Raw genomic sequence first — 21,308 nt, 5'->3', positions numbered from 1 at the left:
TCCGCGCCCCAAATTAGCCGGCATCCCTCATCAGGGACCGCCACACTACCCGCTGGCCGCGTTTCCCCCTGGCATCAAAACGCGCTATCACGCCGTTGAGATCACGGCAGAAACTGTTGGCTCGTTTTCACCATGAGCCCGCGCCGCTGTTGTTGGAATCCCGCACTGTCCGCACGCCCTGTTGATCGCGGTGCAACTCTCGCAAGATAGCCCCATCGCGCCCCAAGCTCGCGGTATCTTCTCGGGTCCTGGGCCCACGGCCATCCCTATAAGCAGGCCATCCACCTCCGCGGATCTGGCGCTGATGACTTCCTTGTTGTGTTCTGTCTTGTGACAATCATCCGCAAGTGCCAACCTTAATCCTGGTTGTTTCTGACTAAATGCGCGGGGTCTCGCGAGCGTTGCCGTCAGTCGCAACAATTCCTGACAGTCAGACACTTGTTCAGCAATCCGGCGCCGCCCAATCGATCCACGACATTTGTTTTGCTGCGACGCGACGCGACGCTATCGCGCCATGGCGGACGATGAGAAAAGGGTGTTCGCCTTAATTAGCGCCATCGGCACGATTCGCGATCAGCTGCGACAGAACATCGACGGCTTGCGACATATCCACAATCGTTGGAGAGATAGCGATGGCTCTTCCATCAACCTCATCGCGCAACTAACAGCATTGAAGTCTAGTCTCGGTAACATCCTGGACTGGCTCAATTATGCTATTAGCGACCTCCATCCACAACTGGTATCCGACTTGGACGTACTAGCGCATTCTTGTGGGCTGCTGGTACGCCATGTAGATGCCCTGAATGCGCGTCTGGACTACCGGGACCATGGTGCTGTCGATGTCGCTTCCAAATTAAAATACAGCGTCGCTAGTAGATCTATGGAGCGATTGCAGCAGGTTGCGCAACGACAGAATGACGCCGTGAACTTGTTACTTGCGGCATGCCAATGGTGAGCTGCTAACCCACCCCTACGTACAACTGATTCTAATGCCTCTCAGTACTGCACAAGCGCAACGAAAGATCCTGCTTCATAAGAGCCGCCAGATCAGGAAGGAAGATGCGGCAAATCTGAGGACCCTCACCCAATCCTCGAAATTAAACGGCGCTTGCATTACAAGCCTTGCGCAATTATCGCGATTCATCCAATGGCTGAGACTATTGTTCCACATGAAGATTGCGCGGAACGATTTCGATGGAACGATCACACCATCGGACGAAGAGTACGAGCATATGGCAGCAATCAACCGGTCCGAAGCAATAGATCGCGCTTTGGAGAGAGAAGCTACTAACCTTCGGCACGAGACTAAGCTGGTCCTTGTAGGCAATCCACAGGGTGGCAAAGAGTTGATAATGCATCAGCTGAAAGTGCAATTCGCCGAAGGTTATGATAAGACGGAAGAACGATTGAAGTACCGCCCCGCAGTTTACCAAGTTGTAAGATCGCTCATATCGTCTATCACGAACTTACTCACAGAAACTGGTGTTACGCTCTCTGCCGAACTGACCCACGACTTCGCCATCTTGTTGCACGAGCTAGACGCCAGGGAGGAAGGCATATCGTCTGACGCCGTCAAGGCAATCACCAGAATCTGGTCCTGTCCCGAATTCTCCAAACTATACGTCAGGAACTTCGAGATCGAATTCCCGCAGTACGCGCCATACTTCGTGCAAGAAGCACCACGCATAGCCGAGGAAGATTATGTCCCCAGCGAGGCCGACATCATACGCCTAACCCGATCTGGTGGTGGCATCAACGAAACACGCTTCAACTGGGACGAGCTAGATATCCACCTCTTCAACATCAAAGGCTACGTCCCTCAACACTTCAAGGAGCGCTGGTACCATCAACTCGAAGACGCGACTGCCGTCATTTTCACTGTTGACGTATCCCTCTACAACAAGCCCAGCCCCGAACGGCCCTCCGAATCCATCCTAGTCCACGAATTTGAAGGCTTCGAACAATGGGTCAATCGTCCCGGTTTCGCCAAATCCACCATAATACTCATTCTCAATAATTTTACCCGCTTCGTCAGCAAGATGGCCTACGCACCCTTGGAGAAGCTTTTCCCCGATTACGTCCGCAACGAATCCGATCCGGAGTTGAGTGCACGTCAATACATTCTCCGGCGTTTCAAGAACATGAACCATCAGTGTCTTTCGATATATTCTTTCTGGGTCGATTTGGATTCGAGCGATAATCAGCATTTGTACGGTGCGCTTAAGAAGACACTGAGCCAGGTTCAGGCGAGGAAGGCGCAGGAACAGGCTTGGTGTGAGGGGCTCTCGGCTGCGACAGAGTCGGATAGGCCGTCCACGAATGGGCTGTCGGTTGCGTTGAGTCCGACGAGGAGTCGCAGTCGGAGTGGGGGCAGGAAGAAGTAGGAGAAAGATCGAGCGAGGGGTGCCAATCTGATGCGGGTTGGCTGGAATAATGGACTAGTGGAATATGTCGTTGAGGCGGCGCGTCGGAATAAGTGTGACTAGGGTAATGGCTTGGGATTTGCTGTTCGGATTTGGCGTTCCTGGGTTCGAAGATACCATGGTACAGGTTGTTTACATATAGAGAGCTCCGTCTCATAATCATCACCGACATCTCCTTTGTATTTCAACGAGAGGTTGAATAGCAGGTAGTTTGTTAACAGGCCTGAACTGTTCTTCCTGGATATAATACGGTTGAGCTGTGGTATGACGGACGCCTGGCCTGGTTTCGCGCTGGTCCTTGGCGTCTGAAGGTCTTCTTGGTGTAGAGTCTAAAGTTACTTGCGCTGCATCCTATTGATACAGCAGCCTGACAATGTAGCATCCCTCAGCCTCATGCGATCACTCAGCCACTGCTCCGTCTCCTTGCGGGTCTGCACGCTGCTGCTATATGTACTACTTGGGCAATTGCGGCTGTGCTTCGTTGATTGGCTGCTTCTCTTCTGTTTGGCACTACCGTCTTAGCGCGGGCAATGCCCCGATCGCGTAATGCCCGGGCAACAATACAACAACCTCTACACAAATCGCGATATAACTCTACTAATATAAATTTAATTTAAGAAGTAATTAAAGAAATTAATTTACGTAAAAAAAGTATAACTTTCTTATATATATAAGTTATAAAAAAGTATAGCGTTAATTAATAAACGCTCGCTTAAAAATACTAGAGGCAAACCTAGCTACGCGAGCTTATATACCTTTCTATCTATCTATAATATAAGATAGAGCTTATATAGTATATTAAGAAGCTTACTAAGTAACGTTTACTACTTACAAGGATAATAATACATAACTTTACTTTAGATTTAGCTAGAAAAAATATCTCTAATAGCTAGGTTATACGCTTTCTAAATAGAAACGCTTTTTATCTTATATTACGCTAGTAGATAGAGATAGACTATAAGCGCTATAAAGCTAATTTAGCTACTAAGTATAGCTTATACTTTAAGAATTTATATAATAAGATAAAGAAGTATAATATAGAGCCTACCTATATATATAATATAGATAAAAAAGAGTTTTAAATTAGATTACTTAGACGTTTAAAACGTATATTTAATAAAGTATTATATAACTAAAAAGAAGTTAGAGCAGCTCTTTAAGATAGTAATATATAGTAGATAACTATTCTAGCTTACGTTTGTATAGATAGTATAGCTTTAAGCCTATTACTTATTTTTTAGTTAGCTACTAGAGCTCTATAATTCTTATAGATAGACGCTATTAATAGTAAAAAGTACTTAGTCTTTATAAGCTTATCTCTATTAGACTAGATAAATAATAATATAGAGCTTACTTAGTTAAAGAAGGTATTTAAGAGAGAGACTAGATAGTAAGCTTACTTAGGTTACTAATTACTTCTTCTTAATAGCTATAGATTCTATAAAACTATAGATTTTATTAATTATTATAATAATAATAAGATTCTATTAGCGCTATTTCTATCTTACGTAATCTATACGCTTTAACTACTTAATATTAGAATATTTAAGCCTCTCTTAGAAGCTTACTTAACTAAGCTTTTAAACTACCTTTAGAGAAGTTAGAGAATCTTTCTAATAATAAAAGAAGACTTCTTTCTACTCTTTTAGCGTGTCTAAGGTACTACTTTTAAGCTTTAAACTATTAGAAGGTCCTTTAAAGCTACTAGTATTTACCTATCTAATACTAATATTATACTTAAGAAGTACTATATAAAGATTGTTCTAAGATAATCTAAGAGTTAGTTCTTAGAGTATAAGCGAGTGCGCTAGATAGAGTAGGTATACTAGTATAATTAGTAGATTAATATAATAGTATAAGAGTGTAATAGCACGTTTAGTAGAATAATATAATATTATAAGAGGTTAAGAAAGTATAATCTTTAGATTAAATACTAGAGTCTTATATAAAGTTAAATATACTAAACTATAAGAGTTTAGTGCCTAAGCTATATACTTAATAAGTATTACGCTTATAAATAAGTATATAAGTAATTATAGATAAGTAGTAATATATCTTACTAGTTATTAGTCTAACTACTAATACTCGTAGATAAGCGCTTATATAGAACTAGCGCTATTCTACTTATAGATAAGTAGTTACGTAACTATAGCGTAGTTCTTATACTATACTTCTATAACTATACTATATAATTCTTTAAAGTAATTACGCTAACTCTAGAGTATCTCTTAGATTAGATTATAACACTATTCTTCTTCTCTATAGATTTATTCTTAAATTACGTAACTAATTTATTATTTCTATTAATAACTAAGGCTTACTCTACGTTATAAGTAAGGTAGTTATTATATTCTCTTTCTACTAACGTTACTTACGCCTTAGCTCTAAAATTATTTAAGCTAACTATTCTACTAAAACTTCTTATAACTATTATTTTCTTAAAGAAGTTATTTATCTTATTATACTAGATTCTCGTCTAAAGTATACTAAGTGCACTTAGTTAGATTAGGCATATATAAATATATTCTAGAAGTTCTTAGACTATACTTAGAAGAAGTACTAAAAGAAAGTTAATAATAATAAAAAGTTATTAGTAGCGGTAATTTTGCAGTTACTATAGAATAAGAAAATTCTAAAATAGGTAGAGAAATAGGCGCGTAGAAAAGCGCTTTATTTAGCTTTAGATATAGAGGTAGCTAGTAAGATAGAGACTACGTAGAATATTAATTATCCTGCTACATTAATTAGCGTCGCGTTCTCGCTAACTATATAGGCTATAATAGATATACTTAATACTTCTATCGCTAAGCTTAGTACTACTAAAGGTATTATTAGTAGTTTGTAAAGTTCGTATCTAGTTTCTATATATTATCGCTATCGTTGTATTCTAACTACTTAACTAGATACTCTATTTCGTTATTACGTTATTAATATTTAAGAATTTATTTAACTTTAAAGATATTATCTTCTTCTATTTTAAAATAAAAGGTTTTCTATAGTAGTATTCTAAGATCTACTAGTTCTAATATATTAATATAGAATTATAGGTAGATTTTTACGTTAGAGAGAAGGTTAAGTATAAATATAACTAGTCTCTTCTAGTTAAGAATTAAAAATAGTCTAATCTTAATATTATTAAGCCTTTTATTAGGTCGCTTAGTGCAGAGATTCTTTATAAGCAAATAAACTTTATCTCTCTTCTTTAGCTAAGATACTATTTTTCGTTTCTTATTAATATATAAAATACTCTAGCGTTATACCTTCTTAAGTATCGCTTTAAGTAACTTATATACTATCTTTAGCTTATTAGTAGTAGTAATAGCTACTTCTATCTTCTAACTAGAAAAAGTACGTATAAAGAGATTTAGATATCTTCTATAGTTCGCGTAGAATAGAGTCTATTTTATAGACTTAGAAAGCTTATTATTATACGCTATCTATACTATAAGTAGTAATAATACCTAGTTATTCTATTATTTATTAATATAGATACGTAGATAGACTTTTATTATATAATTTATTCGCTTAGTTTATCTATCTATCTATAGGTAATAAGCTATTAATAGCTTTCTCTTAGTTCTAATAGCAGCTAATAAGATAGTCTAGAAGTTTAAAGTAAAGAGCTTATCTCTATTACTAATAATTAACTTTAGAATACTATAGTGTTAAATAACTTAATTATTAATAATATATACTAGTTATACTACTATAAAGTTCTTACGAAAAGTAATATACTTAGCTTGCTTCGTAAAACAATCTACTACTATAAGAATAGCGTTATAGAATACTTATATTACAAAGTCTCTTAAGACTAGTAGGCCTATAATAAAGTCTATAGAGATATCTAACTAAAGCTAGTTAGGCAGCTCTATTGCCTATATTTCTCTATAGAGTACGTAGATACTATACTTATTCTTTTAATAGTCTGCGCACTTAGTAATAAAGGTAGTAACCTTATTCTTTATATATAGAAACTTATAGTTACGTTAAATAAACTCTATAGTTCTAGTAATACTAGAGTAACTATATATAGAGTTGTTATAGTATTACTTAATAATTACTTCTTATAATTCTTCTAGTACCTTACTAGTAACTCGTAGTATTAAGTTTAGCGTCTTAGCTAGTTCTAATAATCTATTATTATTAATCTTAAGTATTATAGTATCTATAATAGATTTAGTTCTAGTAATATTATGTCTATAGCTAAGAGCGTCTACTCTACTATTATCTTTTCTAGGTATATATACAATCTTAAACTTATACTAGCCTAATTTCTTTAACTATTATACTTATTAGTAGTTAAGTTTCTTAGTAGTTATAAAGTTAACTAAGTTCTTATAATCTATAAATATTATAAGTTCTAAGTAGCTTTTAGCGTATACTCTCTAATATTCTAGATAGGTAATAATAGCTAGAAACTTCTTATTATAAACGTTATATTATTCTTTAGGCTCTAAGAACTTACGCAAGTAGTAGGTAATAAAATACTACTTGCCTTTGTATAGCTAGCTAGCGCAGCTTCTAAGAGTAAGGTCTAACGTATTAGTTTTAAAACGTAGTAGTTATTCTAATTAGAATATATAGAAGTATAGTAGTATAATACTTATATTCTTAAGCGTCTAAAACGTATCTTCTACTTTCTTGCTCTATATAAAAGGCGTATTGTTTTATATTAGCCTAGTTAGAGAAATAGTAATCTTAGAGTAATTCTTAATAAACTATTAGTTAAAGTTTAGAAATTCTAAAAAGAACTATATTTTCTTAACTATAGTTAGTTAAGGCTATTTCTTAATAAGCTTAATCTTTTTTTCGCTTATTTATACTCTATTAATATCTATAATATAGCTTAAGAAGAGTACTTTTATTGCGTAGAATATACACTTCTTTAACTTAACCTATAAGTTATACTAGTCTAGGCATCTTAGTACTATATAGATATATTCTACGTAGTCTTCTTTATTCTTAAAGTAGATAAGAATATTATCTAGGTATATAATAACAAAGATATCTAGATATATTCTTAACACGTTATTAATAAGTACCTAAAATATTACTAGAGCGTTCGTAAGCCTAAATAGTATAACTATATATTTATAGTATCTATATTATATACAGAACGCTATCTTCTATTCTTTACCTTTTTTTATTCTAATTAGATAGTAGCTATCTCTAAGATCTATTACTATAAAGATCTTAGCTTTTAATAGTTAATCTTATAGTTCTATAATATTTAGTAGAGAGTATTAATTCTTAACTATAATATTATTAAGTTTTTAGTAGTTAACGTATATCTTTAGTAAGTTTTCTTTCTTCTTTAGAATAAAGAGTATTAGAAATCCTACTAGTGTAAGAGGCTACGCTATATTAAGCAGACGGTTCTAGTTATATAACGTATAACTTAGCGCTAACTAAAGTAGTAAAGCACAAGGCCTATAAGAGGCAAGTTGTACGCGTAAGAAGAACCTTTCTTCTCTTATCTTTCTTCTTCTATATATAGAAGCAAATGTATACTTATTAGTAGGCCTCTTTCTGCCCGTAACATTAGAAGAAAGATTAATCTTACCTTACTCTTTCTTTTTGCACGTAGCAAGTTAGAATTAAGAGCAGCTACTTATTAAGTGTTATAGATTAGTAAGACTCTACTCGTATAATAGAAGCACAGGTAGATAATAATATAATAAACTAGAAAGAGCTAAGAGGAAGCAGAATAGACTTCTCTCTAGAAAGAAACTATACGCTTAAAGTAGAGGAGCTTTAAGATTACGTATAACGACTATAGAGCGACCTAAACTAAGTAACCTAGAAATAATAGTTATATGCTATGCTAAGCTAGCAACTCTAGGCTCTAACTTAAATTGTCGAGAATTAGAAGAGGATGCTAAGTATGCTAAGTCTAGGTAGGACTACTCTACCTGCTACGTTAACATTAGGCTGAATTTAAGAGTCTATACGATACGAGAAGCTACGCCTACTAGATATAGAGGTCTTTAAGAAGGGTAGTTATAAGAACTACACTTAGTAGAAGATACGCGTGTAAGCGAAGCTCTTTGTAGACTAATAAGCTTACCTAAGCGAGAGTAATTAAGTTTACTATATAATTACTTATATAAAAGAATAGGCCTTTATAGCTCTAAGAACGTACGTTACTATATTAATAGAGAGAAGATCTAGCCTCTCTCTCTAGGATTTGTAGTAATAGCTAGATAGGTTTTTTATTAACTCTATAATTAAGGAGAAAGTAATATAGTTTCTTTATACAACGAAGTAAGGCAAAGAGAATCTTATTCTCTACGTACAATTCTTTAATCTTAAGTTTCTAGAGGCTAGTCTAGATAGCGCAAGCAATGCGCAGAAAATTAATTACCTTAAGAACTTATTAAATAAGAGATTACTACGTTACTAAGTAGGTTATTAACCTCCTGCTAGAGAGACGTATAAGCAGTTTATTTAAAGAATGCGTATTACTTAGAAGAATCTAAAAGCTGTAGATTAGTTCTCTCTTAACTACACACTCTATATAATCTTACCTCTACGTATCTATTACTATAATAACGCGATAGATTAGACTCCTACTATAGCAGCGTTCTAGCCTCGTACGAAGAGAGAATTTTAGAGAATATAGGCCTAGGTTTAGAAAAGAAGAGAGCGAGGAGACTATTTAAGATGTAGGCACTAAGGCTATAGAGTCGCTTAGTACTAGGCTAAAATTAGAAAGCGATCTGCTTATATAGAAGAGAAAGAAGCTATAGTCGCTGTAGTTACTCCTGTAAGAGTAGATACTAACTCTAAGAAGTTAGAAAAAGAAGGGCTCTAGCTTAAAGACGTAAGCTAGAGCTAAGTATAGAAAAGCTTCTTTAGGCTATATAATCTTCTTAGAAGATTCTGTTACAGCTAGTAGTAACCCTTTCTATGTTAATAGATGTTATAATAAATAGCCTAGAATACGCTACCGCTATAGTTAATAATAGTTACTGCACTTATAGAATTATAACTAAGAAGCTTGTATAATTAAAGGGCTTACCGCGTATAGAGATACTCTAAATCTAGATTAATAGAGTAAACGATTAGAAGAGCTCTATTAACGCTATTATAGAGTTTAACTTAGACGTCAGAGAATTAAAATAACGTACTACGGCATATATTGTTTCTACAACGTATAATTACGATATAATTCTTAGAAAGTTATAGCTAGAATAAGTTAGTAGAATTATTAATTCTAGCTAGCATATATTAAGGCTACTCTAATATAGTATTACTATACGTAGTATAGAGTTATAGAAGAAGAAGATAGACTTCTCTCTAATCTCTACTGCAGCCTTCTAACTACACGTACAATAAAATTAGTAAGAGAAGAATAAGGTATAGATATTTGTAGTAAGCCTTCGCGATATTAAGAAAGCTCTCTAAATTAAGACTCTCTTAACAGCAGAGCAAATCCGCTAGTAACTTCTAGAATATCTATAGTCGTACGTACACCTATTCTAACTAAAGAAGAGAGAGGACCTTCTACTCTTATAAAGGCCTAAGATAGACTACTAGCTAGAGCTAGAATAAGAGAATAGCAAGAACCTAAAAATTCTGTATAGGCTTCTCTACAGCATATTAAGAGATAAACTATTAGTACTATAGAAGATACTATATAAGCTTCTAGATAAAGAGTTTATATAAGCAAGCAATTCTTCTATAGCTTTACTAGTTCTATTTATATAGAAGCTAGACGGTAGGTTATAATTTTGTGTTAACTATAGAGCGTTAAACGCTATTACTAAGAAGAATTAATATCTACTGCCTCTTATTAAGGAAACTCTGCACTAGATTAGACAGGCTAAGTAGTACACTAAGCTTAACGTAATAGCTACTTTCTATAAGATAAGAATTATAGAGAGGTAGAAGTAGATAATAGCTTTCTAGACAAGATTTAGCTTATATAAATAGCTAGTAACCCTCTTTAGCCTTATAAACGCTCTAAGCACGTTCTAGCGCTACGTAAACTAGGTACTAAGAGACTTCTTAGATAAATTCGCCTTAGCGTATCTTAATAATATTATTATCTTTACAGATAGACTACTATTCTAGCACTATAGCTACGTATAGGCGGTGTTAGACTAACTTAAGGCAGCCGGACTATAATTAGAGATAAAGAAGTGCGAATTTAACGTCTAGCGTACAAAGTACTTAGAATTTATTATAGAAGTAGAGAAGAGCGTGTCTATAGATCTAGATAAGGTATAGGCTATCTAAGACTAGAACGCGCCTACTACAGTTAAAGGCGTACGAGAATTTCTAGAATTTACGAACTTCTATAAGAAGTTTATTCTCTACTTCGTATAACTATCTAAACTACTAGTCTAACTTATACGTAAGAACGCTAAGTTTATATAGAGAATAGAGTAAGAGAGAAGCTTTCGTACGATTAAGAAAGCCTTTCTATCTAACGAGATTCTTATACTCTTTAACCTAGAGCTGCCTATAATTCTAGAATACAACTCTTCTAGATACGCACTAGAAGAAACTCTTTCTTAAAGAGGCCTAGATAGCGTACTTTGTACGGTTGCCTACTTATTACGCAAGTTTCTTGCTTATAAATGCAACTACTTAATCTATAATAAGAAGCTTCTAGCTATAATCTACTATTTAAAAGAATAGAACGCTAAACTCTAAGACGTATAAGAATTTAAAGTTATTACGGATTATAAGAACTTTAAATACTTTACTAAGAAGTAAAAGATAATAGAGCGCTACGTATAATAGTTAGTTAAGCTATTAAGGTTTAGGAATATAAAGATTAGATATAGGCTAGAAAAGAAGAACGTATAGGCTAACGCTCTTTCTAGATAGAACTAAGATATACTATAGAATAAGGATAATAATAGAATCGTAAGTAGAGAGTTTGTAATGCTAACTCTAGCTTACTAATAAGATAGCGTACGAGTTACTGCATTACTCTCTCTAGTTACACTAATAGTCTTAGATATACTGCTCTAGCTACTAAATAAATAAGAGTTAATACAGAACTACTAGGCTATAGTAGTAGCTAAGAACAACCTTTATTAAGAAGTGCTCTAGTCTATATAGAAGAGGCAACACTTACTATCTACGACTAGAAAGATAGCTATGTCTCTAGGAGACTGCGTAATTAACTTAAACAACTGCCTTATATAGAGAACACGAACCTAGGTACCTAAATTAGAACTACTTCGTACGGGCATAATCTAGATAGCCTACCTATTCTTATAAACAGGCTATCTAGGTTAAGAAGAGATATATAGAATTATAGCAAGAGAATAGTACTAGCCGAAGATAAGCGATAATATTAGACGCTTTATATAGAACTGCGAGCTTTATAGAAAAAGCACTCTATAGAGAGATAGAAGATATAGTTACCTCTACTCTCTGCTAGTTCTAAGCTATACGTAGCAGCACTTAATAGTAGACTTTATTACAGAGCTCTCTCTTTTAGAAGAGAAGTTAAACTTAATAGTAGTAAAAGACCGCCTTAGTAAAGCTATAATCTTAATACCTATGCAGAAGATAGAGAGCTAGAACGTAGCCTAGGCCTTTGTACGAGAAGTATACTATTACTATAGCCTTTCTCTCTCTATTACGTCTAATAGAGGCTCTTAGTTCGCAAGCGCTATATAGAGAGACGTCTATAGGTTATTAGGTATAAGAAGGAACCTATCTATAGCCTACTATCTATAGACTAATAGTACGACTAAGAGAGTAAATAGCAATATTAAGGTAGTTATACGAGTATTTTGCAATAATAACTAAGATAACTAGGCTACGCTATGCCTAATTCTTAAGCTAATGCTTAACTTCTGCACGAATACGTCTACTAGTGTCTCTCTCTTCTTTCTATAATATAGTTACTATAATACGCTTTTCTTCTAATAGAGAGAACAAGAACGTGCGGATAGTAACGAGATAGCTAAGAAGCCTATATATAAGAAGGCTAAAGATATTATCTAAATAATTACTTCTACTATAGAGTAGGTAATTGCAGCTATGTTATACGTATAGTAAGAATAGAAAAGGTAGGTAAATAAGTCTAGAAAACCTGCCTCTACTTACAAAGTTAGAGATTAGGTTTAGCTTAACCTACAAGACGTACGCACTATAAGAGCTAGCAAGAAGCTAGACTAGAAGAGTAAAAAGTACTAAGTGTTACGTGTACGAGACTCTTACTAGGTAGAGTTAGCTATTCTCTAGAAAACTAAGTCGTTCTATATTAATAAGATTAGACTAGCTGCTACTAATTCTCTACTCTTATAACAGACTAATAATCTAAATTCTATAGTAGTTATTATATAAGACAAAGACGAATAAGAGAAATATCTTAAATAGTAGGTAGAGAGTATTATAAGTAAGAGAACACGTTAAGAAACTAAGTAATATCTTATAAAATAGGTTAGATTTTAAGAAGCTATATAGAAACTAAAATAAAATCTAGCTAACACTGCTGCTCTATAGTTCTAGCTAACTCGTATATAAGCTATATAGTTGCCCTCTAGTTCTCTTTAGAGAAGATAGAACTGCTAGTAGCAAAAACTTAGTTGTTTGTATTAATAAACTTCTTCTTAGCAGAGAGAGCACGAATCGCCTAACTATCTATACGAGGACGAGAACTAGAAAGAGCTTCTCTTCTACTATTAGGCGCTTCTTAACTAATAAGACTATAGCGCGCACTATGCTTAGTCTAGACGTAGTTAGAATAGGCACTATTCTACTCTCTAGAAATAGAGACATAACTAGCGAAGGCAGTAAAGGCTCTAGCACTACGTACGGCATAGGCGCAGTTGTTAGAGTAGCCGGCAGAGTTAAGAACACTATAGGTATAGATAATAAAAGCCTTAACGTATAAGTTGCGTCTAGTAAGAATTTAGCGAGTATAGATAGTGCTGCGAGCAACGATAGAGGAGTACTTACTGTTGCCTAGACTCTAATAGGCGTTATATAGTAAGTTCTAGGTAGAATAGAGAAAGAACTTAGCGATATAGTAGATAGAAGTCTATTAGATAGTTAGTAAGGTAAAAGAGAAGTTAAGAGAAACGTATAAAAGCTATTGCAAGCACATAATAAAGCTTATTAGCAACCTCTCTATTAAGAATATACTAGATAGAGTAGTTATTTATATTAATACTGCCTTATACGTTAATAACCGTAATCGCAGCGTTAGGATAGTTGCAAGTGAGCAGGCGATAGGTAATATTCTAGAGGTTAGTCGCAGCGTTAGCGTACGAGCTATTAGCCTAACCGCTAGTAGCGAAAGCAAGGTAGTTAGAACTATTAGCGGCCTAGATACTACGAGTAGAAGTAGCTATTATTAGGTTATTGTATAAGAGGTCTTAATAAGAAGCAAAGAAGTTAGTTATTACGATCTAACCTAGAGGGCACCCCGGGGTTAGCGTAATTACTTTAAAGGATCGTGCGGCACAGTTGTAGAAGTGCGGCATAGGAACTGCGCCGTAGTTACGTAACTACTCGTCTATAAGTAGAATAGCGCTAGCCCTATACAAGCGCTCGTCTACGAGTATAAGCAGTTAGACTAATAACTAGCAAGACACATTACTACTTGTCTATAATTACCTACACGCTTATCTATAAGCGTAATACTTATTAAGTATATAGCTTAGACACTAAACTCTTATAGCTTAGTGTGTTTAACTTTATATAAGACTCTAGTATTTAATCTAAGGATTATACTTCTTTCTTAACCTCTCGTAATATTATATCGTTCTACTAAACGTGCTATTACACTCTTGTACTATTACATTAATCTACTAATCGTGCTAGTACACTAACCTATTCTACCTTACTTACTTATACTCTAAGAACTAACTCTTAGGTTATCTTAGAACAACCTTTACACTTTAAACACTCTTAAGATAAGTAATATAGAGATAGACACCTCTACCGCTTCCTATACTATAAAAGTTACTAGCAAGAGTAATAAGCCCGATATCTATAATAGAGAACGCAATAAGCTCGAAAGTTAGCTACTCTAAGTTAACTGTTACTTCTACCTCGAAGGCGATAAGATTAACGATAACGACATAGTTGTCTAGGCTACTACGTTTCTACGAGGAAACACTAGAGAATAGGTTACGCCTATTATCCGTCGCTATATAGACGACACTATTAAGAATACGGACAATAAGAATCTAGTCGAAGACTAGAACACTTTTAAAGCAAAGATGCGCGAAGTATTTTTACTCTTCTAGGAGATAGTAATCGCCGAGTAGAAGATTTAACAGCTGCGCCAGACGCACTCTGCCGCTAACTACACTACTTAGTTCTAGTAGTACTAGGTAGTTATTAATTAGAATAACAACGCTTTAATGCAGATATATAAACAAGGTCTTAAACTCTAGGTCTGCAAAGAACTAATAAGAAGTAGAACTAGTATTAATACGCTTTAAGAACTTACGAATAAAGCTATCCGTATTAACAACAAACTCTACAGACTCTAGCTAGAAGAACGACTGTTTGCGTAGAGAATGCGAGCACTAGGGAATATAAACAGGAACGCCTAGGTTTACTCTAAACCTCGCCGTTCGTACCCTAACTAAGAACGTCCACGAAATAATCTATCTAGGATTCTAGAATCGTACGCTACTAATAGCTACGAACCTATATATCTTAACAATCTTAACAAAGGACCTAGAAGACCTAAGTTTTAAGATAAGAAGTAGAAGAAGAAGAACTTTAACTGCTACGCCTATAGCAAACTAGGTTATATAGCACGGGACTGTAAGAGCTAAGGCAAGGTAGTACGATAGCTAAATGTCCTACGACCTGCAGGACTCTAATAAGATAAGAAGTAGAACATTATTACTAGACCCGTTTATAATATTAATAGCTACACGAACAGTGTAATTAATAGGCTAGAAGATTTAACCCTTATTACTCTAGTAGACGCTACCTTAGACGAAGCAAGCGCTTCTAAGGACGAGTCCTTCGAGGACCTTAAGGCAACCGAGATCGACTAGACTAAGTTTAGCAAGATAGAACTGTTTTAGCAGAATAACAGGCTAGCGACACTATTTGTACTAAGCGATAAGATGCTATAGCTCTTACTGCAGAATAACTAACTACAATAGTACCTTAACAAACCTAATGTTAACTACGCATACAAAACACCTAACATTATAGCTGCTATGCGATAAGACTTCTACGAGCTTTCGTAGTAAGTTTAACAACACAAGACAGACGTCCCTAAGGATATACACTAGTTTCTACTAACGCCCGAAGAACTAGACTAGGTTAATAGAGCGGTTAAGTTATAGAAAGATAACAACTATTATCTCTTAGATAGAGAACGAGCTTAGAAACTAAACTAGCTCGAGAGGAAACAACTAACGTAGTTAGCACCAAAACTAAAGAAGCAGCTACGCAGACAACAGCCGGAGCAAGGCAAGGTTAGAGAATAGCACTAGATAGACTACCGCAATCTAGAGCATGTTAAGCTAACCTAGGTCGCGTGCTTACACAACTACTACACTATCTACTACTCTAGTAAGATTAATAACAACTACTTTCCTAGAACGTGCTACAAGGCAGTCTACTGCAAGAAGCGTTAGTACGAATATCTAAAGGACGAATACTCTTTGCACTTATAGAATAAGAAGAAGAAGCTATACTTCTATAGTTACGAAGACCTATAAGAGACACTGCAAATGCATATAACGCAAGAGAAGCAGTACAAGAACGGAATTAGTGCATAGAAGTGCAATTAACTCTTATAGCACACGTGCCTTAATATTAAATACAACGCACATATAATCGCAAAAGAACTCTATAGTTACGGTAGGCAGTCTTTTTTAGACAGAAGACCGGTATACCTAGAGCTAGCAAGAAGATCAACTTATTAAACTTCTTAGAACTTATTTAGCTCCCGGTAGAGCTTAATAGAGTAGAGATACAGGTATTTATAGACTTAGGAGCTTAGGTAAGCTATATTTCTGCACGAATAGTGTACTAAGCCGGGCTTACACTGCGCAGAAAAAAGAAGAGTTACACGCTACTTATTGCTAGCGGGCAACTAATGCTAAGTAAAAGAAAGATTACCTATAAGGTCACTAGAGTAACGCTCGATATCTATAGATATTAGGAGAAGCTAGACCTAGACGTCTTTAGATTAGCTACCTATAATATTATATTAGGCCTACTCTAGTTATAAGAATATAACCTATAAATTAACTAGAAGTTAAGAGAGTTCTTGTTTAACTGCTGTAGATTAGACGCAACTATAAGTATGCCTACGTATCGTATAAAGCTAATAGTAGATAAGAGGGAGATTAACGTAATTGCAGCGAAGCAACTAATCTTAACTAAGAACGTCTTTAAGAAACAAAGGTTCGACTTAACAGATATAGGAAAAGAATTACCCGATCACGAAGTTAGAGTTCTAGAGAAACGCGTAACTCTAAGCATCCCGAAAGAGTATAAAGAATTTAAACATCTCTTTACAGAAGTAGTAGATAGCGACGCCTTACTAAAGCACTAAGATTAGGACTACAAGATCGTCCTAGAAGAAGGAAAGAAACTACTCTTTAGACCGATCTATTCCTTATTAGAAATAGAACTTAATATTCTAAAGAAGAAGCTAGTAACTAACTTAAAGAAAGGCTACATTAGACCTTCTACTTTACTAGCAGGATTCCTAATACTCTTCGTTCTAAAGAAAGAAGGAGAACTACTAAGAATGTGCGTTAACTACTAAAAGCTTAACAACATTATAGTTAAGAATTAATACCCTCTACTAAACATTACAGAACTACGGGATCAACTATTAAAAGCTAAGATCTTTATAGTAATAGATCTTAGAGACGGCTACTACCTTATTAGAATAAAGAAAGGTAAAGAATAGAAGATAGCGTTCTGCACACGATATAGACACTATAAATACACTGTTATGCTGTTTAGACTCACGAACGCCCTAGCAACATTTTAGGCACTTATTAACAACGTGTTAAGAATACACCTAGATATCTTTATCGTCGCATACCTAGATAATATTCTCGTCTACTCCGAAAACAAAGAAGACTACGTTAAACATATCCGCATAGTACTAAGGTGCCTAGACTAGTACAACTTACAAATTAAGCTAAAGAAGTGTATATTCTACGTAATAGAAGTACTCTTCTTAGGCTATATCGTAGGCATTAATAGAGTACGGATAAGCGAAGAAAAGATTAAGCTTGTTAAGAAATAGCCTCGACTAACTACAGTTAAGGAGATACAGTCCTTCTTAGAATTCCTAAACTTTAACTAACAGTTTATTAAGGACTACTCTAAGATTACTATTTCTCTAACTAGGCTAACACAAAAGAATACACCTTTTATATAGAGCAAGGAAGCAGAAGACGCGTTCTAGACGCTTAAGAATGCAAGCATTACACTACTATACTTCTGCATATTCTAATTAGGATAACTACTACGTTTTAAGACTAACGTATTAGACCTTGCACTTAGAGGTTGCGCTAGCTAGCTACACAAAGGTAAATAGCACCTAATTGCCTACTACTCACGCAAGTTCTTAGGGCCTAAAGAACGTTACAACGTTTACAATAAAGAGCTTCTAGCTATTATCGCCTGCCTAGAATATTAGAGAGTATACGCTAAAAGCTGCTCAGAACTTACAATATTCACAGATCACAAGAACTTAGTTAACTTTACGACTACTAAGGAACTTAACCGCTAACAAGTTCAATAGTTAGAGAAATTAGGCTAGTATAAGTTTAAGATCGTGTATATATCTAGAAAAGACAATAGCAGAGTAGACGCTCTTAGCCGCAGACACAACATCGCTAGAACGAAATCTATTACAGATACCGCGATACTTAAGGTTAATAACAATAAGTTATTAGGACTAGCTAAGACGCTAAACTTAATACTGCAAGTTACTAGTAAAGTACTAGAAGAATTGCAAGACGTAATTATTAAGCAACACTACAACAACTCTATACACGGTTACTCTAGTATTACTAGAACTATAGAACTTATCTAACGTAACTACGAGTTTCTAAATATAAAGGATAAAATTACTACCTTTATCGCTAAATGCGCAGACTATTAGAAGAACAAGTATAGTATCTATATACTCTATAGAGAAATGCAGGCAATAGAGCTGCCTAACTAGCCTTAGTTAGACATCTCTATAGACTTTATTATAGGCTTACTAGTCTTAAAAGACTTTATAACACAAATGTTCTATAACACTATTCTCGTAGTAGTAGATTGTCTTACGAAGTAAGCCGAGTATATTGCTTTTCGCAAAAACTTTACAGCAGTACAACTTATACACATTATTAACAATTAAGTTATCTAATACTATAGTATTCTAAAGTTAATTATTAGTAATAGAGACAAGCTCTTTACTTTAAACTTCTAGACTACCTTATTAGCCGCTATTAGAACTAAGAGAAAGCTATTAACAGCTTATTATCCGCAGATAGACAGACAAACTAAGCGAACGAATCGCACGATAAAAGCCTATCTACGCATCTATGCTAACGAACAACAGAACAACTAAGTATTGTTACTACCTATAGCATAGATAGCGTACAACAATAAGCTTTCCGAGTCTATAGAATAGACTCTGTTCTACGCGAACTACGGGAGACACCTAAATCTCTTTACACGTACTTTTCTTAGTTAGAAGATAGAAGTAGCTATCGCTACTACTAATAAGCTAAAGATAGTATATAAGTTACTTAAAGCGACACTTAAGAAGGTATAACGCTAGAGTATTTTATATATTAATAAGAAATAAAAAACGGCACCTTAGCTAAAGAAGAGGGATAAAGTTTATTTGCTTACAAAGAATCTCCGCACTAAGCGACCTAACAAGAGGCTTAACAACGTTAAGGTTAGACTATTTTTAATTCTTAACTAGAAGAGACTAGTTACGTTTACACTTAATCTTCTACTTAACGCAAAAATCTACCTACGATTCTACATTAATATATTAGAACTAGCAGACTCTAAAACGCTACTCTAGAAAACCTTTTATTTCGAAACGGAAGAAGATAATATCTTCGAGGTCGAACGAATTCTTGAATATTAATAACGTAATAACAGAATAGAGTACCTAGTTAAATAGTTAGAATACGACGACAGCGATAATATATAGGAACTAGATACAAACCTTACGAACTACTAATAACACCTCTAGTAGTACTAAGCTTAGCAACAGAAGCATCGAGTATACTTATTATAGCCTATATAGTTAGCAAGAACGCGACGCTAATTAATGCGGCAGAATAGTTAATATCCTGCGCCGCCTCTGTCTTACTAGCCGCCTCTATGTCTAAAGCTAAACAAAGCGCTTTTCTACGCGCCTGTTCCTCTGCCTGTTTTAGAATTTTCTTATTCTATAGTAACCGCGAAATCACCGCTACTAGCAACTTTTTATTATTATTAACTTTCTTTTAGTACTTCTCCTAAGTACAGTCTAAGAATTCCTAGGACATGTTTACACATGCCTGACCTAACTAAGTGCACTTAGCACACTTTAGACGAGAATCCGGCATAACAAGATAAACGACTTCTTTAAGAAAATAATAGTTACAAGGAGTTTTAGCAGAATAGTTAGCTCGAACGATTTTAGAGCTAAGGCGTAAGCGACGTTAGTAGAAAGAGGATATAACGACTGCCTTACTTATAACGCAGGGTAAGCCTCGGTTATTAATAGAAACGATAAATTAGTTACGTAATTTAAGAACGAATCTATAGAGAAGGAGGATAGTGTTACGATCTAACCTAGAGGGTACTCTAGAGTTAGCGTAATTACTTTAAAGGATCGTACAGCATAGTTATAGAAGTGCAGCACAGGAACTGCGCCGCAGTTACATAACTACTTATCTACGAGCAGAACGGCGCTAGCCCTATACGAGCGCTCGTCTACGAGCATAAGTAGTTAGACTAATAACTAGCAAGATACATTACTGCTTATCTATAATTACCTATACGCTCGTCTACGAGCGCAATACTTATTAAGTATATAGCTTAGATACTAAACTCTTATAGCTTAGTGTGTTTAACTTTGTATAAGACTCTAGTATTTAATCTAAGAATTATACTTCTTTCTTAACCCCTTATAATATTATATTGTTCTACTAAACGTGCTATTATACTCTTATACTATTATATTAATCTACTAATTGTGCTAGTACACTAACCCGTCTTACCTTACTTACTTATACCTCGAGAACTAACTCTTAGGTTATCTTAGGACGACTTTTATATTAGTGTAAGAAAGGAACAAGTTAAGAGAGGGAAGCTAGCCTTATATACCTAGAAGGGGGCGCTAAAACTCTTTCTTACTACGAGAAGTAGTTAAACAATAATAGCTAGATCTATACAAGAGGCCTTATTTACTATTAGAGTAGTTAAATAATAATTAATATATACGTATAGAAGTTAGATTTACTATAGACTCTAATGTTATATCGTAAACACTCTCTTATAATAACGCGTTACGTATAATTCTTAGAAGAGGAGTATTATAAGAGGCTACGCTATATTAAGTAGACGGTTCTAGTTATATAACGTATAACTTAGCGCTAACTAAAGTAGTAAAGTATAAGGCCTATAAGAGGTAAGTTATACGCGTAAGAAGAATCTTTCTTTTCTTATCTTTCTTCTTCTGTATATAGGAGCAAATGCATACTTGTTAGTAGGCCTCTTTCTGCTCGTAACAACTAGTAAAGTAGAGAGTCTAATATAGCCTTTCTTTAAGTTAGTTACTAGCTTCTTTTTTAGAATATTAAGTTCTATTTCTAATAAGAAATAGATTAGTCTAAAGAGTAGTTTCTTTTCTTCTTCTAGAATAATCTTATAGTTCTAATCTTAGTACTTTAGTAAGGTGTTACTATCTAC

The 21,308-nt window shown here is 34.8% G+C and overlaps 1 protein-coding gene across 1 annotated transcript; it reads left to right on the top strand.

The window, feature by feature from the left end:
• Positions 1-514: 514 nt before the first annotated feature.
• J4E86_006274 (uncharacterized protein) lies at positions 515-2,384 on the top strand (the record flags this gene model as incomplete). Its single annotated transcript, XM_051446804.1, has 2 exons — positions 515-951; positions 1,001-2,384. 2 exons carry the CDS (start codon positions 515-517, stop codon positions 2,382-2,384), a joined length of 1,821 nt encoding a protein of 606 aa, XP_051302379.1.
• Positions 2,385-21,308: the final 18,924 nt, after the last annotated feature.

The sequence above is a fragment of the Alternaria arbusti genome (assembly GCF_024043155.1).
Source record: "Alternaria arbusti strain BMP 1465 chromosome Unknown scaffold_7, whole genome shotgun sequence".
Classification (NCBI taxonomy): domain Eukaryota; kingdom Fungi; phylum Ascomycota; class Dothideomycetes; order Pleosporales; family Pleosporaceae; genus Alternaria; species Alternaria arbusti.
Note: the sequence above shows the minus strand (reverse complement) of the source record. Positions and strands in the feature narration are given on the sequence as shown.